This window comes from Miniopterus natalensis, chromosome 20 (assembly GCF_054644295.1).
Source record: "Miniopterus natalensis isolate mMinNat1 chromosome 20, mMinNat1.hap1, whole genome shotgun sequence".
In the NCBI taxonomy this organism is placed as follows: Eukaryota; Metazoa; Chordata; class Mammalia; order Chiroptera; family Miniopteridae; genus Miniopterus; species Miniopterus natalensis.
In genome coordinates, this window is record NC_142100.1 from 13,402,684 (window position 1) to 13,428,920 (window position 26,237).

Genomic DNA, 26,237 nt, shown 5'->3' on the forward strand with positions numbered 1-26,237 from the left:
TGGGTGTGCAATGGCCCCACCCCTGAGAGGGTGGAGGAGGTTGCTGCCCAGACCCCAGAGAGCCCCAGGAGCTGTGGCTGCACAATCCTGGAGGCAGAGCTCTGCACATCTGCACCATGTCCTGGGCTCCTGTCCTGCTGGCGCTCCTCGCCCACTGCACAGGTGAGAACACCCCAGAGCTCTCAGCCACTGGCCCTTTCCCTTGCCCTGTCCTGCCCTGAGGTCCATATTCTTCTGTGTCCCCAGGTTGTGGCCCTCAGCCAGTGCTGGAGCAGCCACCTTCTGTGTCTTCGTTCCTTGGAACCACAGTCCGTCTGGCCTGCACCTTGAGCAGTGACCATAATGTCAGCATTTATAGCATCTTCTGGTACCAGCAAAAGCTCGGCCACCCTCCAAGATTCTTGCTGAGATATTTCTCCCATTCAGACAAGAAACACGGCCCCAAGGTCCCCCCACGCTTCTCCGGATCTAAAGATGTGGCCAAGAACACAGGGTATTTGAGCATCTCTGAGCTGCAGCCTGAGGATGAGGCTGTGTATTACTGTGCTGTGGGCAACCAGAGCTCGGAGAGGGAGAAGATGGAGGTGGAGACGGAGGAAGAAAAAGATGGAGATGGGAGGGAGGGGCCTGCTGCTTCAGTGTCCCGGGCACCCCAGGACGCACTTACTGTGAACTAAGGAGAGAGGAGTGCGCATCCCCACGGAGAGGGCGAGGAGGAGGGTGGGCTGTGGGTTGTGCAGAGCGAAGGAGACGCTCCTTGTCTAGCTAGGCCCTGTTGGGGGCTGGATTGGGGGATTAAAGTACTGTGTCTTGGGAAGTTGTTTGGTCTGACTGGTGTGCTGAGTTATACTAAGGAGGCCCCAGCTGTTCCGTGTAAGGTCAAAACGGGTAGGATGCACCCAAGAACCAACCTAAAGCGAAGGTCCCAGGAGACTGACCAGACCTGGTCTGCTTGGCTGGAGCTTCTGCTCTTGTGGGTTATGGGGGAAGGGGGCTGACATAAGCACCTTGGGGGGACACTGTGGCCAAGGACAGGACCCTCTGCTGTCACATGGTTATTCGCAGAAGTTATAGGGTAAACAAGCTTAGAAATGCCTTTATTGGGCCTCTGGGGAGGAGAGTGGGTGCCAAGTGATAGGTCTAGAGTAGGTGCTCCACCGCAGTACTGTTGACATTTGGGGCCAGACAGTTCTTTGTTGGGGGCTGTCCTGTGCAGTAGGATGTTGAGCAGCAGCCCTGGCCTCTGCCCACTAGATGCCAGTACCTGCACTTTCCCACCCCTAGCTATGACAATGAAAATGTCTCCCGGTGTTGCCAGATGTCTCCAAAGTGGCCAAATCGCCCCAGTTGAGAACCACTGGCCTAGTTGAGAGAAATGCATTTACTCTTCTGTAAGGAGTACAGCAAAGCTACCAATTATATTTTCTGTAAAGGGCCAGATGGTAAATAATTCTGGCTTTCGAAGCCATATAATCATTCTCTCAGCTACTGAATTCTGTCTTTACAGCAGGAAAGCAGCCACAGGCAATACGTGAGCAAATGCTCATGGCCGGTCCTATTCAACTCCGTCCATAGAAACAGGTGGGGCTGGGAGGCATATGGCACTTGGGCCACAGTTTGCCGACCTCTGCTCCAGAGAAGCACCCCAGTTCCTGCCTCCAGGTTTCTTTCTTTCTTTTTTATTTTTTAATCCTTACCCGAGAATATTTTTTCCATTGCTTTTCAGAAAGAGTGGAAGGGAGAGAGAGAAGGAGAGAGGGAAACATCGATATAAGAGAGACATATCAATTGGTTGCCTCCTGCACGCACCCCGACCAGGGCCAGGGATGGAGCCTGCAACCGAGGTATGAGGTACCTGCCCTTGACTAGAATTGGACCTGTGACCCTTCAGTCCGCGGACCAATGCTCTAACCACTGAGCAAACCCAACCAGGGCCTGCCTCTAGGTTTCAACCAAGCTATGTATGCTTGGTGTGGTGATCAAGGTCACCCTCAAATCCTCCTGCCCGATGGTCCCAGACATACTAAACCTCTGGATCCACGGAAAGACCTAGAGGCAAGAGATGCATGGCCTCCCCAATTATTTTCTTGAGTGAAGAGGGAATAGGTCAGTTTCTGCAACCCCGGCCCACAGCACAGCACCCTGAGCCCCTGTTGGGTCATACACTATGTACAGAAAGGTGACAGGCAAACCATCTCCCCTGGGCCCCAAACTTGGCTGAGAACATCCATTTATCATGGCTAAAAAGACCCAGGGGGTTCCCCCAGAAAGGCAGACATATGTGCCTGAGTCTCTTTCATAAAATAATGGTCTCAGCTCATGACATGTTTCAGGTACCCTTTGAGCTCTCAAACGCACAGAGTTCTTTCTGCATCAGGCCTTGCCCCTGAAAAGGACACTCCAGGCTCATGTTTTGTTTTTATAAGAGAAAGTTTATTTAGAAAGTCACAGAGGTAGAAATGAGCCATAGAAGTAATGGGCTCAGGAAACATCAAGTTACAGCAAAAGAAGGACCCTTGGAGCTTAGGAGAGACAGAGAGAGAGAGAGAGAGAGCGCACCCTGGGGAAAGAAGGGGGTGGGGAGAGGAATGGAGAGCAACCAGGCTCCTGTTTGCTTTTTAAAAAATCCTCACCCAAGGATATGTTTTTATCGATTTTTAGAGAGAGGGAGGGGGAGAGAGAGAAACATTGATTGGTTGCCTCCCGTACATGTTCCGACTGGGGATTGAACCCTCAACCTAGGTATATTCCCTTTTGGTGTACGGAAAGACTCTCCAACCAACTGAGCCGCCTGGCCAGGGCCAGGCTCATGTTTTTAAGCCCAGCTAGATGGTCCCAAGGGAACTCTGTCTTCTGCCTATAACCTGCCTTTCTGCTTCCATCCTTCCTAATTCCGGGAGTCTGAGCTACAACAATAAACCAGGCAGTGGGAGCCAGGCTGGGCTCTTCCATCATCCTAATCCTCCTGCCCCTCCAGGTTCCTGGAGGGTGAGACCCTGGCCTCGGGCTTCGGGCCTCGGGCCTCAGGCCAGTCAGTGTGTGAGTCTTAGCTCTGGTCAGCCTTGGAAGGCTCAGCTGAATTCTAGGCCAACATTTCCAATGTTGTATGTAAAGAACATAATAATAGCACCCATTAACTTATATAAAGTGCTTACCTGGACTTAACTGTAGTGGGTACTCAACGAAATAGTCGTATCAGTTCTTCATCAGTCACCAGGCCTGGGGGAGAGGTAAAAGGGGCCTTGCAGAAGCCACCACTGTGTGCCAGACGCCGGGCTTGTGATGGTGACCTCTGGATAAAATCTATGAGGGTGTGAGTGTGTGTGTGTGTTGGGGGGAGACCCAGGAGGTGCTGGACCTGGCACACTGAACACCATTTTTATAATTATATCACAATTCCCCCACTTGAACTTCAGCTTCTTGCTAAACCACCTGTTTCCTCCCCTGTCATCACTACTGCCCCAGGTCTGGTCAGAAGAGAAGCCCCAGCCCCAACTCCGGCCTGAACTCAGGTGACTTCTGGTCCACTGGACACTTGTCAGGAGCAGGTGTGCCCCCACAAGGCCCCAGGGGCAGGGCCAGGCCGGCAGCTGTGGCGGGGGGCAGTTGAACCCTGGATCCTAACCACAGCATGGCAGTTGGCAGATGCCCCACTGGGAGAGACCCCCAGGAGTAACGGACTGGAGAGGGTGGGGCACTGGGGACAGGAAACAGAGAAGGCCCAGGCAGATCACAGGGCCATGGCCCGAGTGCACTGGGACAGTCACTGCTAGAGAGAGGGACCAGGGCCACCTGCCAACCTGACCTCCCCCCTTGGAAGCGTACGCCAGCAGGTCAGCCAGAGGTGCCTTTGACCCTGAGCGCAGATGAGGCCCAGAATAGGACAGGTGGGCCATGAGGCCCGCAGGAGGCAGAGCCCTGGCCTCAGGCAGTGCTGGCCCCTGATGCTGCTGGGCCTGGCTGTGGGCACCCATGGCCTGTTGTCCTCTACGACAGCACCTCGGAGCAGGGCTCCAAGCTCTGGAGCCCAGACAAGAAATAGCCCTTGGAGCCTCTGGGAAAGGTAAGGGGCTGAATGAGTCATGTGGCCAACATGAGGGTTCCTGCAGCCCAAACTGGGAGTGAGGGATAGAGAGTGACAGTGAGGGGTAAAAGGAGAGATGGGAGGGCTCACGGGAGAGCAGGGGCCTGGGCAGGTGCTGGCTTTATTTAAAGAGCTGACATTTTTGTCCAGTGTGGATTTGTTTGCATTGATTTCCCCTTTTTAATATGTATTAAAATATTGTTTATCTTAATTACTGAGTTTTTGGCACCCCTTAAAAATTTTTTTTTAATTTTATTATTGTTTAAAATATTACAGATGTCCTTTTTTCTCCCCAATGACCCGTTCCATGCCGTTCCTTCCCCCTCCCCAGTCCCTCTCCTCACCATTGTCCATGTCCCTGGGTTGTGCATATATGCACATAAATTCTTTGGTTACTCTCTCCCCCTCCACCCACCCACCCTCCTCCATCCCTCTGACATTCATCAGTCTCATCTATGCTTCCATGTCATTCAATCTATTCTGTTCATCAGTTTATTAACTTCTTTAGATTCCACGTATAAGCGAGATCATGTGATATTAGTCTTTCGCTGCCTGGCTTATTTCACTTAGCATAATATTCTCCAGGTCCATCCATACTGTCCCAAAGGGTACGAGATTCTTCTTCTTTACAGCTGCGTAGTATTCCATGGTGTAAATGTCCCACAGCTTTTTTATCCACTCAGCTACTGATGGGCACTTGGGCTGTTCCAGATCTTAGCTATTGTAAACTGTGCTGCTATGAACATCGGGGTACATATATCCTTTCTGATGAATGTTTCAGGATTCTTAGGATACATTCCTAGGAGTGGAATCACTGGGTCAAACGGCAGCTCTGACCCCTTCAATTTTGCACCCAAGACTAGTCTTCACCCTGTCTTCCAGATGGGGCAGAGATGGAGGCAGGGGCAGGATGTCCCTGTGGGTGGCAGTTGCTGTTGTCCCAACATGCCTGGTCCTCCTTCTCTTAGCTGATGAGCCAAGTCCTCTCTCTTCCCCTGGCTGAGCAGGCACCACTCCCTGGAGTACCAGGGTGCAGGTTCTGGCTGATGCCTTGAGGTGGGGGCACCAGACCCTGAGCCAGGGCCTCCTGGGACTGGACCCCTAGGGATCTGAGCCCACCCAGGATACAGACACCTCCATGGGAAAGGCCCTGGGTGAGTGTTTTTGAGGGCCATGGTCTGTCCCACCTTGATGTGTGACCCCAGGCCCTCCTCTGTAGGTGATAGGAAGTCCCTGGACAAAGTGCTGAGCATCTGGGACCTCTTAAGATAATCAGTGACATAATAGTACATTCATTGTGGGCAATAATCATTTTAGGGGCAGAACCCCCCCCTCAAATGGCCCCACAGGGCAGGACCTGCTGTCATCCCCAATTTAAAAATGGGAATAGAAGCTCAGAGAGGTGAGGCAACCTGCCCAAAGTCACACAGGTGGTGCAGACTCCAGTGCCCAAGTTCAATGGCCTCCAGGCATCCCCCTCTCCTGCCCCTAAAACTGGACAGACAAGTTCACTTCTCCAGGCCTCAGTTTCCCCCTCTGCAAAGGGAGGGGTCCTAATTGGATGAGGGATTGCAGCCTACACCCACCCCAGGGATGCTGGGGCCGCTGTGATGAAAGGCTAGAACGAGGTGAGCTGATCCTCTGCTGCACCAGCAGTCCAGCATGGAGGGTGTCAGGCCAGAACTGGCATCTCAATGTCCTACAGGGACTGCTGAGCAAGGGCAGGACTCAGAAAAGCACAAGGAGGGATGAGCCCCCATCAGGGTCAGCTTTATACCGGAGGCAGCTGATCAATGTCTTTTTCCTTCTCTCTCTCTCCCACTTCCTCTTTTAAACGTAAAATAAAAGATATTGTGAAGTATGAGTCCTTTAATTTTGTCCCCTTTTTTCAAGATTGTTTTGCCTGTTGGAGTCCTTTGCAATTTTGCAATTATTGGAGTCCAGTTTTCCCATCTCTTAACAATGGCTGGCCATTGAGATTTTGATAGGAATTACATTGAATCTATAGGTCTCTTTGGGTCATATTTACCATCTCAGCAATGCTGTTAAGTCTTTCAAACCATGAACATGGGATGTCTTTCCACTTCAGTCCTTCTTTAATTTCTTTCAACAACATTTTGCAGTTTTCAGTGTACAAGCCTTTCACTTTATTGGTTAAATTTATTCCTAAGTATTTTATTTTATTTTTTATGTTCTTGTAGGGGAGATTGGTTTCTTAATTTCTTTTTGTAATTGTTCTTTGTTAGTGTATGGAAATAAAACTGATTTTGATTTTTTAGTGTATAGAAACATGAATGTGTGTTGATCGTGGAATGGCTGAATTTATTTGTTCTAGAGACTTTTTTGCAGATTCTTTAGGATTTTCTACATGTAAGATCATGTCATCTGCAAACAGAGATATTTTAACTTCTTTCTTTCCAACCTAGATGCCTTTGATTTCTTTCCTTTTTTAAAAAAATAATTTATTGATTTTTAGAGAGAGAGAAGGGAGAGGGAGAGAGAGAGAGAACATCAACAGGCTGCCTCCTGCATGCCCCCTACCGTGGGTCTAGCCCGCAACCCGGGCATGTGCCCTGACTGGGAATCGAACAGGCAGCCTTTTGGTGCCAGGATGACGCCCAACCAACCGAGCCACACCAGCCAGGGCGCCTTTGAATTGGGTTGTTTGGTTTTTTGTTGTTGCTGAGTTTTAGAAGTTCCCTATGTATTCTCAGTATCACCCCTTATCCCATGTGTGATTTGCAAATATTTTCTCCCATGCTGTGGGTTTATATAGTCTCTTCCCTTTTACATAAACTTTAGAAACAGTTTGTCAATATCCACAAACTATCTTGCTGGGAATTTGATTGGGGTTGCAACGAATCTATAGATCAAGTTGGGAAGAACTGACTTCTTGACGATATCGAGCTTTTCTATCCATGAACTGGAACGTCCTCCCCTTTCATTAGGTCCTCTTTGATTTGACAGAGAAGAGGGACTTGTTGGCTTTCACTGAGAGGTTTTAGGGAGGAATGGAGATGAGAACTGAAAGCCCTACCATGTCTCAGCACATGAAACAGTTACTGGCAGACAGGTGCTTGGGGCCATTGTTAAATGGATGGATGGATGATGGATGGGTGGATGGAAGCCTGAATGGATAAATGGACAGAAAGACAGTGGTCTAAGAGATCAGAGAAGGCTTCATAAAGAACTGAATTATGTCTTGATGTGTGGCGACAAAGGGGGACGGGTTCTCCACACTGGAGCATCATGAGTCATGAATGACGCGGTGTCCATGGGCCCAAGGAGGAAGCCCACCAGGCTGGACAGTGGGAAACTGTGGGGAAGGAACCCTCAGAGGCCCTAAAATGAGCCTAGGAGAGGTGAAGCAGGACAGGCGAGTTCAGGGCTCGTTCTGCCATACCACACAGCTGCCTGAGGGGACACTGTCCTCAGTGTCTCCATCAGCACAAAGGATTCGGTGGTGGCCAGGGCAGCCTTGGGGGCCACACACCAGGTGATTCCAAAGTATAGCTAGTACCTGCCTTAAAAAGGGGGAAGGCACCAGGACACCCAGGTGTCCCAGGGCCTGGCTGTCCATCCGCCCCACCCCGGGACACAGCGCTGCCTGCTGCAGCCTTGTCCCCATCGTTCCCAGCAGGTTCCTGCTCAGCACTGGCCCCCAGGGGACACGCCCCAGGTGCTGGCCCAGCATGTTTTGGTTCGATCTTCAGCAACCGTGGTATGTGTTCAGCAGCGGGACCCAGCTCATTGTCCTAGGTAAGTGGCTCCCACCACCTTCTCCATTGTGTCCCACCCCTCTACTGTCTTGGGAAAGTCACTCTTCTCTCTGTGTGAGCTGCTTCCCCTCCTCACTCCCCTCGGCCCCCCCACCTTTCTCCATAAGTTCTGGGGGAAGTAGGTTGGTCTTGGGGTAACCAGCAGGAAGGACCCAACAGCAGGAGTAGCCACCTCCAGAGTCTGACAGTTTGATGCAGTTGGGTCCTGGGGACCTGGGCTGGGGTTTGGCCCAGGAACTGGGCTCCTTTCTCTCTTCTAGGACAGATGCCCACAAGGGGACCAGAAGCTGGTTTCTGACTGTCTCTGGCCTTGGAGACAGACTGGAGGCCCTGGGGTCTGGGCTGAGGGCTTAATGCCCATCTAAAGTGGGAGAGCCATACAGGAGGCTGGGGACAGGGCTGGGGCTGTGACCCCAACCTCCAGGGACACAGGGTCAGCCTGAGGGGAAGCCCAAGGAGGGCAGAGAGAGGAGTCCTGCTCGCTCTTAGCTGAAGCTCTCAGGGGCTCCGCTGGGCCATGAGGACATGGGGAGGCAAAGACACAGGTGCGACAGGGTAAGGTGGCCAGAAGCCCAGGCCTCCCAGAATGGTGGTCGGAAAGAAGCAGGTCCTGTGGGGCACAGACTCATCTGTTCCTGGAGCCCCATAACCTCAGTCCAAGGGTCGGCCACCCACCTTCTCAAGGGTGCATTAGGCTCAGGAGATGACAAAGTGGGGAGTGAATGGGGGGCTCAGAGCTACACAGCTGCCCCATGAAGTCAGGAGTCGTCAGAGGTGCTGGGGTGGCAGTGGGGCCGCTGTGCCTATCATCTGGGTGAGCAGCACCAAAAATGCAGCCAAAACGAAGGGTCCTGTGGTCAGGCCATGAGGCGTGGAGAGGCAGGCAGAGCCTTGAGGAGCCCCCAGGCTTTGGCCCTGACCCTCATAGGCGAGCTGAGGCCGGGCTGGGGCCAAGCTCGGTGCCCAAGGGCAACAGGGGGCTCCACGCCCCACTGTGTGCTGGGCTCAGGCTTGAGGCCTCCCCACACACCATCAGGCCAGGTGGGGGAGCCCAGATCACAGAGGAGGCACCGGGCTCCTGAAGAATGAAGTGAGGTGGGGCTGAGGGCCTGGGAGGTGAGGGCCAGACTCAAAACTCAGAGTCAGGAGACCAGGAGGTGGGAGGCCCTGGTTACACTCAGGAACTGAGGCTACAGATAGAGGGGCTTGACCAGGTCACCTGGGAGAGGTGACTTGGAAGGGCTTCTGGTGGGGTGGGGACTGTCTGCTGTCCAGGGACTGAGTAGAAAGAGTGAACATAGAAGGAAGGAGGCTCCCCTGGGCAAACAAACACAAACACCATGGGACGGGTCACAGAGGCTGTAGATTAGTGGGGGCGCTGCACCAACACCTGGACTCTCCTCTGCATCTCACACCCCTTCTCTGTCCTCACAGGTCAGCCCAAGTCCGCACCCTTCGTCACTCTGTTCCCTCCATCCAGTGAGGAGCTCAGCACCAACAAGGCCACACTGGTGTGTCTCATCAGTGGCTTCTACCCTGGCAATGTGACGGTGGCTTGGAAGGCAAATGGCAACCCTGTCACCCAGGGTGTGGAGACCGCCAAGCCCACAAAGCAGAGCAACAACAAGTACACGGCCAGCAGCTACCTGAGCCTGACACCCAACAAGTGGAAATTTGGCAGCAGCTTTAGCTGCCAGGTGACGCACGAGGGGAGCACTGTGGAGAAGACAATGGTCCCCTCAGAGTGTTCCTAGGACCTTGAGCCCCCTACTCTCGGGGGCTGGAGCCTCAGAACCTCTGGGAGGTTCTCCCCTCCCACCTTAGTCATTCCCAGCCCTGCTCCCTGCACCCAATCAATTCTCAAAATGTTCTTCTTGCCAATCAGAAATCATGCTCTCTGCTCATTTTTTTTTTCTGTTTCATATTTAATTTGTGACCTCCCCCGACTCTCAGGGTGGGAGGATCCTTGGTGCCCAGCAAGGGGAGAATCCTTGGTACGTCCCAGGAACCTGGCCAGGACACAAGGAGTCGGGTCACCATTCAGTCCCTCTGCCCTCTCCTTCCCCCAGCTCCTCCCCCAGTCTGTTGTCCCTCCGTCCTGGTGAGAGCTGGCCATGGCGGGTGACCTCCAGATAAGCTGGTGGGGACATCCTCTTTTCCTGGCCCTTGCCCTCTGGGATGCCCTGCTCTCTCTGTGCGCAGCTCAGCTCCTGCCCAGCCTCGCCCCCTCCCTGTCACTCCATCAGGCTGGACCACCCACGGGGTCCAGGACACTCCAGCAGAATCAGGTGTTTTTTTGTTAATCCCCACCTGAGGATATTTTTCCCATTGATTTTTAGAGAGAGTGGAAGGGAGGGAAAGAGAGAGAAAATTGATGTGAGAGAGACACATCTATTGGCTGCCTCCCGCACGTGCCCCATCAGGGCCGGGGATCAAACCTGCAACCCAGGCACGTGCCTTTGACTGGGAATCAAACCCACGGCCCTTTGGTGCTCCGGTTGATGCTCTAACCACTAAGCCTGCCAGCTAGGGCAGAATCCATTTTAAAGGCCCTTAAAACTGGGGCCCACCTTGATTCCTCACCCAATGTCAGGTTCGGAGGTGTAAAGGCCGAGGAGGGAAGCAGGAAGGGAACTGTCGCACAACACGCCTGCGCAGAGGCCCAGGCACTTGGCACAGATAAGCTCTGAGCTCCCCAGGAACCAGCGCAAGGAGGGAAATAGGCGCCTCATAATTTTTCTGAGATTAAACAAAGCCTTTGTTGGAGGGAAATTGGTGTCTCAGGCATCTTGTACCACAATTAAAAGTGGGGATGAGCCCAGCCGGTGTGGCATCATTCCATGAATCAGGAGGGCATGGTTTGGTTCCCATCGGGGCACATGCCCGGGTTGTGGGCTCCATCCCCAGTAGGCAGTGTGCAGGAGGCAGCTGATTGATGTTTCTCCCTCTCTCTCCCTCTCCCTTCCTCTCTCTGAAATCAGTAAAAACATTTTTTTTTTTAAAAGTGGGGATGAAAAAGTGGGGATGAGTTGCCCTGGCCAGTGTGCTCAGTGGTTAGAGCATCAGCCCATGCACTGAAGGGTCCCAGGTTCAAGTCCTGGTCAGGAACACGTACCTGGGTTGCAGGTTGGAGCCCCGGCCCTGTTTGGAGCACATGCAGGAGGCAACCAATCGATGTGTCTCTCTCACATCAATGTTTCTCTCTCTCTCTCTCCCTCCTTCCCTCCCACTCTTTCTAAAAAACATCCTCCAGTGAGGATTAACTAAAGAAAAACAGAAGAAAGAAGTGGGGTCTGCTTGAGTGGGCTGTGGGAGGGTGCGAGAGGCCCTGTTGGTGGTTCCCCCAGTTCAGGCCCAGGGAGGGAGGGAATTTGTCTCCCCTGCCCCAGGTGACACATGGCCTCTCAGTTTCTGAGAACAGAGACCCCCAGTCTGGCCTTCCTGCCACAGCTGTCCTTGATGTGGGGGTTGGACAGGAGACCTCCAGCCCCAGCAACTCCAGCAGCAGAGCCTGGTCCCCCCCACCCAGTCTGGCCTCAGAGCCTAGGTGTCAGACTCATTAGGGGTCCCGGCTGCCCAACCCGGCTGCCCCAGAAGCCAAAGGTAGGCTTGGGGAGGGTCACTAGGGAACCCAGAAGGGGCAATAGTGAGTGGGCACCACCCACTCAGCTTATACAGGGGAAACTGAGGCCCACAGAGGCCACATGGTCACACCTTGAGCCCAGCCTCCAGATTCAAGGCCCAGTGCGCTCCCCACACGATGTTCCTATGACCTTGGCTTTGAGGGGGCCCCCTTTTGTTGCGGCATCAGCCCCGTGACCTGCACCCCAAGACTCGGAATTGTGTAGCAGTGTCACCTACATAGGGATGTCACCCCCCTCACTGTACTGTCCACCAAGGGCTACACAAAGGTGTCTCAGCTGCATTCCTAGTCAACATATCCCAAGTGTCCCTATACAGTGATGGACACTCACACATACACACTCACACAATTCACTCACACATTTGCACATGAACACAACTCAGTCACTCACACAGGTGCACACCTGAGGTGACAGTGCCCTCTAGTGGTTTCTGTTGTCATTTCTCTAAAAGGTAGCAATCATTTCAGTAATAATCCAGGAGTGTCCATCAGAAATCCAGGTCGCACAAGTCTGAAGATTATTCTCTTTTCACAGGGAGGGATGTGACCCGGCCAAGGTCACACAGGAGGTAGGTGGTGGAGTCCTGGTCCCCAACTCCAGGGCCAGAGCTCTTCCCCCTCCTGCTTGGCCTGAGCGCTCAGATTCCAGCTCCCATGGCCCTGCCAGAGCCCAGAGGCTGGACCCTCTCCCAGGAGAGGGGCTGGGGCAGGAGCTTCCCCCACACAGAGGGTGCACAGCTCCACAGGAGGGAAGAGGGCACTGTGGGGGTGAGGAATTTCTAGAGCACAAAATCCCTTAGACAGACAGGGCTCCTCCATGCTGGGTGGGAGGGTGTCAACAGGGGAGGGGACAGGCTTTTCGAAAACACCAAAATGCCAAAAACACTGATATAAATGCAGAAGCAACAAATGCTGACCTGGGGTCAGCTAGCTCAGATGATTTTAGTAGAGAACATAAACAACTGGTCATGCTGCACTGACTCCCCTGCCCCCTGCCCCACCCCAGTCCCATGAGCTCCCTCTTTCCCCAGAAAAAACAATTCCACTCATTCCACACTTGGCCACTCATCAGCTCCAAAGGCCATCACTGCTTTAGCCCTGGGGACATGGCCGTGGCCTCAGAAACAAAGTCCAGGGGCAAAGTTCCAGTGGGTGACACAGGCCAGAACAAACAAGATGTTATGGGACAATACACGGTGTGATGCATTATTTAGTTGGGGGAAGGGTTAAGAGGGGAGAGAGTGACAACTGTTAGTTTAGATAGATGGTCAGGAGAGGCCATCCCTGAATAAAGCTAGGGGACTAACTGAGGAGTTGCCTAGGGAGGAGTGCTCCTGGCGGCAGGGACAGCTAGTGCAAAGGCCCTGCGGTGGAACGTGCCTGACAGGCTACAGAAACAGCAAGGCCAGTGTGGCCAGAACCGAGGAAGAGAACTTGGCAGGAGAGGGAGCCGGCAGGTCTCTGGGGCCTTACATTTTGTTCCTAGTTTTCAAATGTACCTGAAAGACATCATGCCAATAGCGGTGCTCCTTCTAACTTCCTATAAATACATCTCTACGATATATCTGATGCAACCACATCAACTACAGAGAGCTAGACGGCTGTGTGGTAATAGCATGGTACTGGCTGTGGAGTTTGGGGCAGTTCTAGTTTTTCTTTCACAAACATGGCCCAAGGAACCTCTGGGTGTCCCCAGTGCACACATCAGCACTTCTGAAGGGCACATACTGACCTGGAACTGGGGGACACAGGGTGTCTATGTTCCTGGAACTGGGGGACCACAGGCTGCCTATGTCCCTGGAACTGGGGGACACAGGGCGTCTATGGTAGGGTTTCCTGTGCGCTGCAGCCCTCTCTCTGGAGCAGTGGGACTAGTTTACAGTCCAGCTACAGGCCACGATCCCATTCCCCAAGTCAGACCTCTCTTGGGTTGCTGACACTCAGACCTTGTGGTCCCCACAGTGGCATTCAATGAGAACCCAGGTAAAGTCCACCGGTGTCACTCAACTCTGGTCCTCACTCTGCCCCGTCTCATGGACCCTGGACTCAGAACCTCAGCTTCTCTTGGCGTTGTTCACTACTCAGGCCCTTGAGCACCCCATCATCCTGGTTCCTACTCCTCTGAGCCTGCACGTGCTGGAGCCCTTTCCCGTGCTTCTAGTGAGGAGACAGAGACCCCTGGCAACTGCGGAGGGTGAGGCAAGTCCCAGAGCCAGGGCACCATTGCCCTGCATCAGAGAGGGACTGGGCAGGGCGACCCCTGGAGAGCACAGAGATCCCCACCGCTACCCAGCGTTCCCACCCTTGGAGCTCCTCCTGGTGTGCTTATAGTGGGGCAGCCCCAAGCATACATGAGCAGAGCCCAAAGTCCCACTTACATGGGTGGGAAGCATATTCTTGCTGGTGGGAGTTCAGGCCCGAAGGGTAAATGGCAGGGAAGAGAAATGGCACCACGAGCTGGTTTTCTGGTTACGTTGTCACCATTAGTCTCTAGCATAATTGCATGGCTCTCCAAGAACATAATCTGCACCTCAAGACTTTGATATCTGCCAGTACTTTCTGGCCCAGCACGTGTGTGCTTCTTGTCCCATGTGTGCTTGAAAAGAACGTGTTCTGCATTTGGAGCACACTCTGCCCCGTGGATGGCTGAGGTTGTCAGCTCTCTTGTTCAAGCCTTCTCTAGCCTTTCTTAGTCATGGTCTGCTTTTCCGTTAATTACAGACATAGATTGTGAAGATCTGGTCACACCCATGCATCCAGTAGGCATCCCTGAGTATCACCTCTTAGGGACCCACATCTGGAGCTGGGTCCCCCCCTGCCAGGTTTGGCTTCAGGCCTGCAGAATGGCTGAGGCAAAGGGGAGGAGGAGACCCTGGTCTGCTCCTGGGGATAGGCCAGGGGGAGGCAGCTGCTGGGTGTCCCACAGGTTGGTGAATACCAGGCAGGGGCTCAGCCCCCTGTTCCCCCAATATCTGCTCCCCCCCCCCCCCCCGCCCAGTCAGGCTCATGGCGCCCCCTGGTGGCCTCATGTCACACGCTTAAACGCCCTCAGGGGCTGTGCGGAGGTACCGGACAAGAAGATCCCGTCGTTCCCCCAGCCTGGTCCTCGTTTATCCCATGGATTGGTGGAATCTTTTATTCACCTTTCTTCATACTATGGGGAAGCAAGCTCTTTGCTTTGAGGTTGCCTGTGGTCCCGGGAGAAGTCTGGTCCTGAACCAGAGGCTGAGCTGCCCCTTTGTTCTGGGAGATGAGCCTTAGGCTTCATGAGGATTAAGGAGGTAGCACATTACTGCATGGCTGCCGGTGAACCCCCTCCCCCTTCTGGGGTTCCAGATGCTGGACCTAAGTAAGGCCCAGAGGGAAGAAACAGGTGTTTCCGGTTTCCTCTGGGAGCTGAAGAGCCAGCCTGGCTGAGGGTAGTGGCAAAGGGAAGCAGGGACTGCAAGCCAGCAACCCGTCTGAGTTCGGGGAGATCGAAGAGCTTTCCAAGTGGTTTTTGTAGGCACCAGCAGAGGGCGCGCTCGACCTCAGAAGGCAGTGACCCCGCGGTGGGAAGCGCGGGGGAGGCTGCGCGGCTGTGAGGTATACACACAAGGGAGTGAGGCGGCGAACATTGGAGCGTCTCCAGCACACGCCCCCCACCCGCATTCCGATGGCCTGTGCTGCAAGAGGAAGGGCCCATCTCATGACCCCCAGCTTCACAACACATGAGCATTCTGGCAAATATATCCATTTTGCTTGATGTTTGCAAATGTCCACTCATCCCCAAGAGTTGAGCAACTCCCAGTGGATTGAGGCAATTTGGTTCACACCTTGGCCCACTTGCCACCTCTGATAAGTCCTGGCAGCAACTGGCTGGGGCTCCAGCGTAGCAACCAGGCATATTCTCCCCACACTGACAGGTAGGTCTGACACTAAATCGCCACACTTTTGGTAAGTCATTGGCCTCAGTTTCCCCACCTATAACAGAAGTGGCCATAAGTGACCATCTTCTTGAGCCTTTGCAGTTGTGCCCCAACCACAGGAGGGAGTTAGGGGAGAAAGGGGAAGGCTGAGGGGGAACCAGCCTGGGACAGACATGTGATGGGGGTGGGAGATATGAAATCAGGGTCCCCACCACTCTTCAAATGACTGTGGGTTCACTCTGGGAATGTGGGATGGATCTGTGTCTACCTAATTCTTTGCTACATTTGGTCGCAGTCTCTAAAAAACAAAGCACAATGTAATGTTTTATGTCCAAAGAACTTAAGGAGTAAGAACAGAAAATTAAATATTCAAAATACTAATAGTGTAATAATCATCTATGCCCTCAGTTTGCCATGCGGGTTTGTTTTCCTTAGCCTTCTGAGCTCCGCAAGGCTATGAGTTGCATCATTCCTCTACATTACAGCCAAGGACACTGAAACCAGAGGCTGTGACTTGAAGAGTGGGCTTACGACAGAGCCTGGCACTGATGAAGGCAAGGAGGAGCAGATACGCCCCATGGTAGCCTTCTAGTCTACCCAGAAATGACACTCCACACATGAATGACAGTGGGCTTTTTGGGTTAAATGAGTTAACAGATAATTAAAATATTAAATTGCAAAATTATGCCTCACTCTAAATGTTAATGATAGAACTTCTTACACAAGAAGGAAAAGAATTACAGAAAGAATCAGAAAATAAAATCCAACAATTTGGTGTTTATAAGTTACAGATATATAGCAAAATATACATACACATTTAAAAATTAAAATGCTGAGCTAAATAAACTCTCATGCAAATGCAAATTCAAGAAAAGCAAAGGGTGTCAGTTATAATATTTGGAAAAAAGAAGTTTAAGCTAGAAGCATGAAAAGTGGCAAAGAGGGCACTAAAAGGCACAGTTTTTCAATATATCACTATTAAATATATATACCCCAAATACCATGGTATTTATTTATTGGCAATTTATACCCTGCCTATTTCTCAAAAAAGAATTGAGATAGTTGCACGACTAACATAGCAACACCACACATAAAAGAGGAACAGAAATTAAAAGTTAACAGAAATACATAAAGAAAAAAACCCACACAAAATCAGACTACAATTAGATCTGGTAAATGAGTGTTCTTAACTATTTTGGGGTCACAGAGCTCTTCCAAAATAAGAATTCTACAGACCCCTCTCCTAGAACAGTTCATTCATACACATATCCACATAGCTCTGTTCAGTCCCTAGGGATCCACAACTTTTTAAAACCCCTGCTCACATGACCTGGCTGGTGTGGCTCAGTGGTTAGAGTGTCGGCCACGGACTGAAGAGCCCCGGGTTCAATTCTGGCCACGGGCAGGCACCTCGGTTGCAGGCTCCATCCCCAGGCCAGTCGGGGAGCTTGCTGGAGGCAACCAGTTGATGTGTCTCTCTCATATTGATGTCTCTCCTCCACCCCTTTCCACACTCTCTGAAGAACAATGGAAAAAATATATCCTCAAGTGAGGATTAAAAACAAAAACCAAAACAACCAAAACCCTGCTCACAGACTCCTCAGAACTCTGAAGTAAACAAAAGTTAGAGAAAATATGGATTTGTATAAAGTAGTTTAAAAACTGAGTTAAAAATAGAACTGATGGAGTAAAAACACATTTCTTGAGAGTACACAAATGCTTTATAAAAATTGATAATATATTCAGGCCCAAAGAAGTTTTTGGACACTTTGAAATGTTGACACCACACTGAAGTAGGAAATAACAATGACCTAAGCATTCATCACTTGGAAATATAAAAAAATAATAACACTTGGGCCAAAAGGAAATCCCTATTATAACACAAGAAATACCACATGCCAAACTTACGGAGTACAGAAAAAGCTCTAAGAAAAAAAGTCATAGACCAAATTACCCACATTTACTAGAAATATTTAAAATCTGATTAACTAATGCCCTGGCTCGTGTGGCTCAGTTGGCTGGAGCATCATCCTGTGCACCAAAAGGCTGCGGGTTTGAGTCTCAGTCAGGCCACAGAGCCAGGTTGCCGGTTCGATCCCCGGTCAGGGTGTATACAGGAGGCAGCTGATGGATGTTTCTCTCTCTCCCTTCCTCTCTCTCAAATCAATAAAATATATATATATATATGATTAACTAATAATTAATCTTGGAAACATAACGTATTAAGTCAAAAATAAAGAATACATTTACTTTGACACAACAATTCAATTAGTAAACAAAATCTAGAGTCGGAGCTTTACAACCCCCAACATCTGCCATGAGGGTAGAAACACATGACAACAAAAACAAACAACTAAATTCAAGGTTGACTGAACTATTACCAGGGTCCTCCCTTATAACATTACACTGAGAACCTAAGTAAAATGAATTTAAATACATAATCAAACCGTGAAATAAATTGAACAGAGAGCTAGGTTCTGCTCACACTTCCAAAAATGAAAAGTACCTGGTCCTAACCGTGGTTGAGAACCTGTCAACCCTTCAGAAAAGGGTTTTAATCCTGTTACATAAGTTGTCAAAAGGAACAAGGGAGATGGGTTGCAGGGGGTGTGAGGGGAGAAAGTGCATGTTGCAAAACTTGAGAACAGCATAAAATGAGTTGAGAGAAGCTGGGAGTGAGCTGAGGACAGAGACTGGCATGAACTCCATGTGGCTTGTTTAGAGGGGGTGCAGCAGATTGGCTGAAATGGGGGGTTATGTGCAGAAAACTCCCGGAAGGTTGATTTTAAGGAGAGTGGTGACATGTGCAAAGTAATGTTTTAAAAAAATCAATTTGGTTGGGGTGTACAGAGGGAGCCATCAAAGGCAGGGAGGAAACAGATGACTGCCTGATAGGGACAGAGTACGGGAGGGGTGCCAAGGAGGTAGATCTGGTGGGAGTTGGTGGCTGCTGTCACCCACACCAAGCAGGTGTCTCGGCATTCTCTCCTCACTCCTGGTAAACGACTGAACACCCTGGGTGCAGGCCTCCTGCCAACAATGCCCAGGCGCCACCTGGTCAGGTCAGCTATGGTGCAGCAGGTTCTGGGGGACCCTGGGGTGCCAGTTAAATGTATCGCATACTCACATAGCAAAGAGGGACTCAACAGAAGTGATCTCCCCAGCCCATCAGACCAGTCCTTTTAAAATCTCTGGCTACCAAGCTCCATTTACTCAGTAATAGTTATGGCTCTCCCAAGTTATTCATCAAAACTACACAAAACTGCTGAGCTGAGCTTCTGAATAGCTGAAATAACCAGCGTTACAATGGGTTCATGGGATTCCAGCCATGTTTGGAAAACTTCAAAATAGCTCAGACTGTCTTCTCCCACACTAGCTGAGGAGCCTGGGGGAAAGCTAGGACTAAAGATCCCCATGGCCACATGAAGGCCTGAGGGCCTGGGACAAGCAATTACTAACTAGCTAGACCTGTCACTGCTGGAGCCCATTCCTGGGCCACCTTCAAGCTCTGCTCAGTCAGGGGAAGCAGGCCTGACATTTGGGAGATGTAGGGCTGCATGGGTGCCCAGCACAGAGCTCACAGCATCGATGTGTGTGTGGGGGGGAACATTGTAACAAACCTGGGAGCTTTAAAAACACACCACTGAGCCGCACCTCTGGGGATGCCCACTGAATCGGTCCATGTGGGACCAATCCCCAGCTGAACGCCAGTTGGGGGGGGGGGGGAGGCGGGAACAGAAAGAAGTACAGGGACATGGATTGCACTGCCACCACAGGGAGGCTGAGGATGGCCTCCAGGAAACATCTGTGTGTAGGACAAATACAGGGCACCCCCAGCCCAGGGTGCAAGCCTGAGGGAGTATTGGAAAGCTTGGATTAATGAGGGCCTGCTGCAAACTCTGCCATTTCAGGAACCAGATGGGGATGCTTCTCCAGGTTTCAGAAACAGTGTTTCCAGGTGGGACAAGGATCACTATGCGTATCCACACTCAATCGCCAGTTGCCAAAGCACTTTCATACGTGGTTTCATCCTGAACGGGAGCCTTGTACCAACCCTTAGAAGTATGTGGCCAGATCCTACTATCCTCATTTCATGGACAGGAAAATTGAGCCTTGGAGCTTCCTCGGGGTCACGTAGGTTGGAGGGATGGAACTGAGACTTGAACCCAGACTTCTGACTGAATATCCCTGCTTCCAACATCCCCCATCCCTGCCCAACCCCGCACTGGAAGGCAGAGAGGCTGCATAGCCACCAGACCAAAAATGGGCCCTGCTGATGTCCAAGGCACACTGTGGTTTTAGGAGCCCTGGGTCTTGTGGAGGGGCTACTCCTGGAGGGTACTAATGCCTCAGGCCTGGGCTGAGTCAGAGCTGGGCATCAAACATCCTCTGGCCTGCAGGACCAAACCTCTACTCTCCTTGAAAGAGACCACCCTCACTCTAACGCAGAACAGGATTAAGACACCACACCAGGGACTCGCACCCTCACTCCCAGTTCTGGAACTAATCCTTCCAGACACTCCCTTTATTCTGTAACCTGTTTTGGTTGTCCCTACAAGTGCCTAAGCCAGGCAGAAGATTCCATTTTGTGGCTGAGCTTTCTACTTTTTGGATTCATTTTTCTTCAGCTAATTTGGACTGAGAGAATGGTTATTTCTTCTATAATAAGTACCAGACTGTAGCCTGATGTTAAGAGTTCTCACCTGACATTTTTGTGGGTTTAACTCAACTTTTTCCCTCTTACATTCACTTCTCTTCTGGGTTCTGGAATAGAGGGGAAAACTAAACTTCACAGGTGTGCGAGTCAAATGTGAGAATGAGAAAACCGAAGGCCCACTCTCTTTTCAGGTGCTCAGCCCTTCTGGCAGCCTTCCTATCCCTGCACCCTCCCTTGTGCTCAATAAACCTGCTGATCACAGGGCACCTGGCCAAGAGGGGGCCTTGCTGCTGGTGTGGGTGTTCAGGAGTGCCTAGGCTCAGCTCTGTTATGGGGAAGGTGGATGGGGCCTTGCAGACAAAGCGATTGGGTGCAGGCTCCATCTGGGAAAGGCTTTCAAGCTTTGGTGCGAGCTCCTGCTTCTAGAGCTTCTCCCCAGCATGGATTTTCTGATGCCGAATAAGGTGTGAGCTCCCCCTGAAGGACTTGCCACATCTGTTACACTCATAGGGTTTCTCTCTAGTGTGGGTTTTATAATGTTCGATAAGGGCCGACCTGTGCCGGAAGGCTTTGCCACACTCATTGCATGCATAGGGTTTCTTCCCGGTGTGGATTCTCTGGTGCTGAATCAGTGCGGAGCTGTGGCAGAAGGCCTTTCCACACTGGCTGCACTCGTAAGGCTTCTCTCCAGTGTGAATCCGCTGGTGCTCGATGAGGGAGGAACTCTGGCTGAAGGCTTTCCCACACTTATGGCATTTATAGGGTTTCTCACCCGTGTGGGTCTTCCGATGCTCAATGAGGTTGGAGCTCTGACTGAAGGCCTTCCCACACTCTTCGCATTTGTACGGCTTCTTCCCAGTGTGAATCCTCTGGTGCCGAATGAGGTGGGACCTGTGGCAAAAGGCCTTCCCACAGAGATCGCATTCATGAGGTTTCTTTAGGGTGTGGATTTTCCGATGCTGGCTCAGGCCTGAACTCTGGTTGAAGGATTTTCCACATTCCTTACACTGATAAGGTTTCTCTCCAGTATGAATTCTCTCATGTTTTCTCAGACTTGAGCTCCTACTGAAATCTTTCCCACATTCCCTACACTCATAGGGTCTCTTCCCAGTGTGGGTTTTCTGATGTTGCGTAAGGGCCGAGCTCTGGCGAAAGGCTTTTCCACATTCTGGGCATTCATAGGGCTTCTCTCCGGTATGGATTATCTGATGTCTGAGAAGGTGCGAACTCTGGCTGAAGGCCTTCCCACACTCACAGCACTCATAGGGCTTCTCCCCAGTGTGGATCACCAGGTGTCTAAGAAGGTGCGAGCTCTGGCTGAAGGCCTTCCCACATTCCCGGCATGCATAGGGTTTTGGTGGCTGTGCAGTTCTGTGAGGTTCATTTGGTCCCAAGTCCCCCCTGCCCACTAGCTCACAGTCGTGTTTACTGGGTTCTTCTCCACCATGGATTAACTGACACATACTAAGGTCTGATTTCTGGAGAAAGGTTTGGCCAAATATTTCATCATCCTGGGGTTTGTTTACTTGGGGGATACTCTGATGCTGAACAGGGCTTGAGCAAAGACTGAAATTCCCCTCATAATCATCATGTCCCTCGCTTGGCTCCCCAAGAGGGATCTCCTTATAGATAACAGCCATCTGCTCTAAGCCTCTTTCCTGAAGAAATGAGTCTCCCAGGTCCTCCTCTGGGAACAGCTGTTGCATCTCTAACCCATCTTCAAACACAAAGGTCTCACCAAGCTTGGATGCTGGGGGAACCTCCATTGTGGACCTAGTATCAGTATACCCCCAATGACTGTATTTCTTGCAAGATGTTCTTCTTTGGGACACACTTACTGTTCTTACAATCTGAAAAGAAAACAAGGGACATTGTCAAGCCGGCAAGTCAAGCACCTAGTATGTGCCTCCGTCCTGTGCCAGGATGAATGGTAGATATAGCAAAATAAGTATAAGATAAACTTGGCCCTGGCCAGTGTTGCTCAGTGGTTAGAGCATCGGCCCTTGCACTTAAGGGCTGAAGGTTCGATTCCTGACCAAGGGCATGTACCTGGGTTGCAGGTTTGATCCCTGGCCCAGTCAGGGCACGTGTAGGAGGCAACCAATTGATGTGGCTCTCTCACATGGGTGTTTCTCTCTCTCTCCCTCTCTCTCTCTCTCCCTCCCCCCCTCCCTCCCTTCCACTCTCAATAAAAATTTTAAAAAATCAATGGAAAAAATATTCTCGGGTGAGGATTAACCAAAAAAGACACACTCTTGCCCTTGAGATGATCCTCACTGAGTTAGACAGAAGTTTGGTTTATCAGAAACAACTGCAAGAAAGAAATAGAATCAAGCACCACACCATGGTGTCTAGACTCTAAAGGCTGAGGTTCAGAAAGCTGGGCTGGAACAAGAAATGGAGCCATATGGAAAAGGCCCAATGCTCCACCTACTGGAGGATGCTAGGGATTGGGCTTTGCTGGGAAAAAGAGAAAGCACACTTTTTGCCTTCTGGTCCCAGCCACAATGCTGGGAGTCAGCCTAGACCTTCTTCCTCATATCCTGTCCTGTCCATTTCCTGAGGCTTTATTGAAGGGGTCTCTCTGTCCTTGCTGCCATTCTGTGGCTCAGGCCTCAGTGCAAATCCTCCGGATTATTTCAATACTCACCTCCCAAATGGCCGCCTACCTCCAACTTCTGCTCCTCCCTCTAGTCCATTCTCTACATTGACACCAGTGTGAAATACCCAAAACACAGGCCTAATCGTGTCATTTCTCCTCTTAGGATCTTGTGACAGCTCAACTCCTTCAAGGCCCTTCATGCATGCCCTTCCAGCCCATCTCCTGCCTCTCCTTTCATACACCCCTAACCTTCCAGCTCAATAACTCACTTGTGCTGCTGTTTCCTCTGCCTACCAGGTCCCTCCCCCTGCTCAGACTGCCACTGGCTCATCCTTCCAGACTCAGTCCAAATGCCCCTCTTCTGATGATGTCAGGTGTCCTCAGTGACCCACGGAGCTTGGTGCACACATCCATCAAGCACTCACCACCCTGGAGAATAAACATGGGTTGACGGGACTCTCCCCACCACTGCCTGCAAGCTCCCTATGGGAAAGTCCTGTGCTCCTTCATTTTGGAAGTCCCAGTCCCCAGCACAACAGGACAATCTCTATACATACATTTGTTGAATTAATACATAATTGAATCGAGGAAAAGCCATCTGTGCTAGAACTGATTGTCACACTTGAACTCTTTGTTCAAAAAAATCAATTCTCTGGGTGATATAAACAAAACAGACAAAAGCATGACTACACCAGTTGAAGGAAGGTATTTCTATAGGAACAAAGGAAACTAGAACACTCCCACTCAGCCCCTCATCCCACTATGGTGGCCCCTGAGGAAGCCTCTCAGAGTCCCATTTGGAAACTTCTGTGCAGCTAAAGGGAAACTCCCCAGGTACCATGATAACAGCTCATGTTTATTGAGCATTTGCTCTGCTAGACCTTTTACAGGCGTATCTCATCTGAGCCTCACAATTCTGTACAAAGATACTATTATTATCCTTACCCTGAAGCTTACAGTAATTAGCTCAAAAAATATATTAATCAGAACAGTCACAATGGAATCCATTTCTATTTGGAAATCTTTTCTTAATGAATTTTCAGCCACTTAAATGCATTTTCTTTGCTCACTTTACCTTCTCTTACCCTCTGCTTCAGCAACTATAATCTCCAGTCCTTCTAGTTCTCTCACTCAACCTCATCAATTCTAAGTCCTGGTTTTCCTCTTCTAGTTCTGCCCACTCCCATCTAGCTTAGACCACTTCTATCTATAGGGGGTCTAACTATAGACATCACTTCAGCTAACTCTCTGACCAGCATCACATTCCTCAACTCCTTGCCCTGCTGCAACTGGCTGCTAATTCCTTCTCTGCCAATTCCTCCTAAAATGTTAAATGTTGCCAAGGAAAATCATACGACTGTGTATGGCACCGAGACAGATTTCAAGTTTCCAATTTCGGCTGGGACTTCAGCACTCAGCTCCAGCATCCAATGACCTCCTTACTGCCAATCCCTCTCTACTCTGTGCTCACTTCCCCTCCCCTTCTGGCACTGCTTACCAATACCTTCTTCTCAAAACCCTTCATTTTAGAGAATGCAAATTGGCAGCCTGGGGATCTTGCCATAGACACGTTTTGTCTGGCTCTCAAAAGAGTTGGGCTTTTCCTCTTTGTTTGACTTAGCTGCCATTATGGAAAACTCAGTAGGTTTCTGGCCTTCTCTTGAAAAACTAGATGTGACAATACGGGCCCATCCCTTCACTAAACCCTCCTTGCTTACCTGGACACCTCAAAGCTTTGAGCTTGCTGGACAAATCATCCCCACTCCCACACTCCCCTTTATTGCCTTGGTTCTGAAAGCCCCCCTCCCCCGCCCCGCCCCAATTTTCATGCCCTGGGATCCCTCCCTCTTGGTATCTGTGGATTGCAACTCTTCTTCCACCCACCTGTTAAATCCTGGTGTTTCCACGGTTTCCTCCTTAGGAGTTTTCCATTCCCACTATGTACCACCTACACACTGAAGTCTCCACTCTGTTTAAAAAGTTGGCAATCCTCTATCTGTCCCCAACGTTTTAAACGTTTTTGGACCAAAAAGCCAAAAGTATGGAACCCCATGCTTCCCACCTCTCTCGGGGCCTTCCCCGGCTCCTCTTGCACTCGTGACCCCACCCTCCCAGGAGCCCACGGGGCCTGGCACCCGGCAGACACTGGGTCAGGTCAGGGTTTCCTGGCTGGAGGCCCGCGAGCGGCCGCGGACGTGCACACGCCGGCCGGGCGGCGATGCCTGTGCCCCAACATGCTTCCCACCTGTGGGGACGCCCACATCCCTGACCACCGGAGGGACAGGTGGGCACATTGCCTGACGCGAAGCCACTCACCTGGGCAGGGGCGGAGCCGCTCACCTGGGCCGGGGCGGGGCCGCGGGAGGCCGGGGCGGGGCCGCACCTGAGCTGCTCCAACCCGCGGCCGATCCGGCTTCGCTCCCCAGCGGCTGCTGACGCGGAGCCCGCGGCGGCCCGGGAGCCCGGAGCCCCGCCCCGCCACCCGTGGGCACTTCCGGGACTGCTCTAGGCCGCGCGGAGGTCCTCGCGTCTCGGTAGCCCCGCCGCGCTTAGTGTCCAGGCGCGTAGCCGCCCGGCTCCGAGGCTCAAGGACTTGGATCAGGAGAGTCTCTCCAGTCCGACGCAGTGGTTCTGGGCTGACCCCAAAGTGCATCCCGGCTGGGAGGAAAGCAGAGCTGGACAGGCGTTGGCGGGAGTGCAGAGGAGGAAACTGAGGCAGGGAGGGGCAGGCGGGCCTAGAGCCGCAAGCTGGAGGCCCAGTTCCCCCTGCACTTGCCCTGGGGGTGGCGGCAAGCCGGGGGCCGCCGGGGCGTCTGGGGTCTTTAAGAGAAGGAGAAAGGGATCCCAGAGTGGAGCCCATCAGCTCTCATAGGCCCGGGAGCCCTGTCAGGATTCGCCCTCCCTTCCGGGTCCTGCCCGCCCAGCCCCCAGAGACGCGGAGGAGAGGAAGGGTCTGCCCACCCCGCAGGTGGCGCGAGTACAGGCCCGACCTCGCTGGACTCAGTGCATTTGAGGGACGACCTCCGGGCGTGAGGCGCCTCCCAGGGGAACCGGGAGGGAAGAAGGGTGTGTTCTTGAACCGCCCACCCCTACCCCACTCGCAGACGCTCAGCTCTGCTTCTGATGACAAGACTTGCCCCTCCCCCAATGGTTCCCCCCGGGCCCACCTGCCTGGGGGAGAGCCTGGGGCGGGGCGGTGGTGGCACAGCCCCCATGGGAGACCCGCAGAACACGTGTTCCTGAGAGGGGGAATGCTGTCCCCTCAGCCAGTCCCTGCCATCTGCCCACCTGCCTTCAGCACCCTCCACCCTGGCCCTCAGGTGCCTCTGAGGGACTCACACTCACACACACACACACACACACACACTTACACCTGCCTCCCTGCCCCATCAAGGAGTAGGCAGGGACTGTCCCCTACCCACCAGCCTGGATTCCATGGGGATCCAGTTGTCACCCAGTGAGCATTGGACCACAGCCAGCCATGCAGAGCTGGTAGTGGTAAGGGCTGGTTCCTTTTTTTTCTCCCTCCAGCTCCTTGGGTCACAGGAAGGCCAGGCCACCAGT

The 26,237-nt window shown here is 51.8% G+C and overlaps 2 protein-coding genes and 1 gene segment (V, D, J or C); 2 read left to right on the forward strand and 1 right to left on the reverse strand.

Moving 5' to 3' along the window:
- The first annotated feature begins 116 nt into the window (after positions 1–116).
- On the forward strand, positions 117–677 carry LOC107530484 (immunoglobulin omega chain-like). Its single transcript, XM_016204252.2, has 2 exons — positions 117–162; positions 247–677. Exons 1-2 carry the CDS (start codon positions 117–119, stop codon positions 675–677), a joined length of 477 nt encoding a protein of 158 aa, XP_016059738.2.
- Positions 678–3,866: 3,189 nt separating this feature from the next.
- Positions 3,867–9,617, forward strand: LOC107530483 (immunoglobulin lambda constant 1-like). The segment is given in 3 exon segments: positions 3,867–4,063; positions 7,725–7,843; positions 9,298–9,617. Coding segments are annotated over 3 exon segments (636 nt in total).
- Positions 9,618–18,888: 9,271 nt separating this feature from the next.
- ZNF70 (zinc finger protein 70) lies at positions 18,889–25,043 on the reverse strand. 2 transcript variants are annotated; one of them, XM_016204310.2, is made up of 2 exons: positions 24,990–25,043; positions 18,889–21,921 (listed from the first exon to the last, which is right to left on the reverse strand). In XM_016204310.2, exon 2 carries the CDS (start codon positions 21,835–21,837, stop codon positions 20,494–20,496), a length of 1,344 nt encoding a protein of 447 aa, XP_016059796.2. In that variant the 5' UTR covers positions 21,838–21,921; positions 24,990–25,043; the 3' UTR covers positions 18,889–20,493. The 2 variants fall into 2 exon arrangements, with proteins under 2 accessions (XP_016059796.2, XP_016059797.2); XM_016204311.2 differs by lacking the exon at positions 24,990–25,043 and adding an exon at positions 24,558–24,624.
- Between the last annotated feature and the right edge of the window lie 1,194 nt (positions 25,044–26,237).

Coding starts and splice junctions, on each gene's coding strand:
- LOC107530484 (XM_016204252.2), top strand. CDS start 117: ATGTCCTGGGCTCCTGTCCTGCTGGCGCTCCTCGCCCACTGCACAG. Junction 163..246: donor GCTCCTCGCCCACTGCACAG/GTGAGAACACCC, acceptor CTGTGTCCCCAG/GTTGTGGCCCTCAGCCAGTG.
- ZNF70 (XM_016204310.2), bottom strand. CDS start 21,837: ATGGAGGTTCCCCCAGCATCCAAGCTTGGTGAGACCTTTGTGTTTGAA.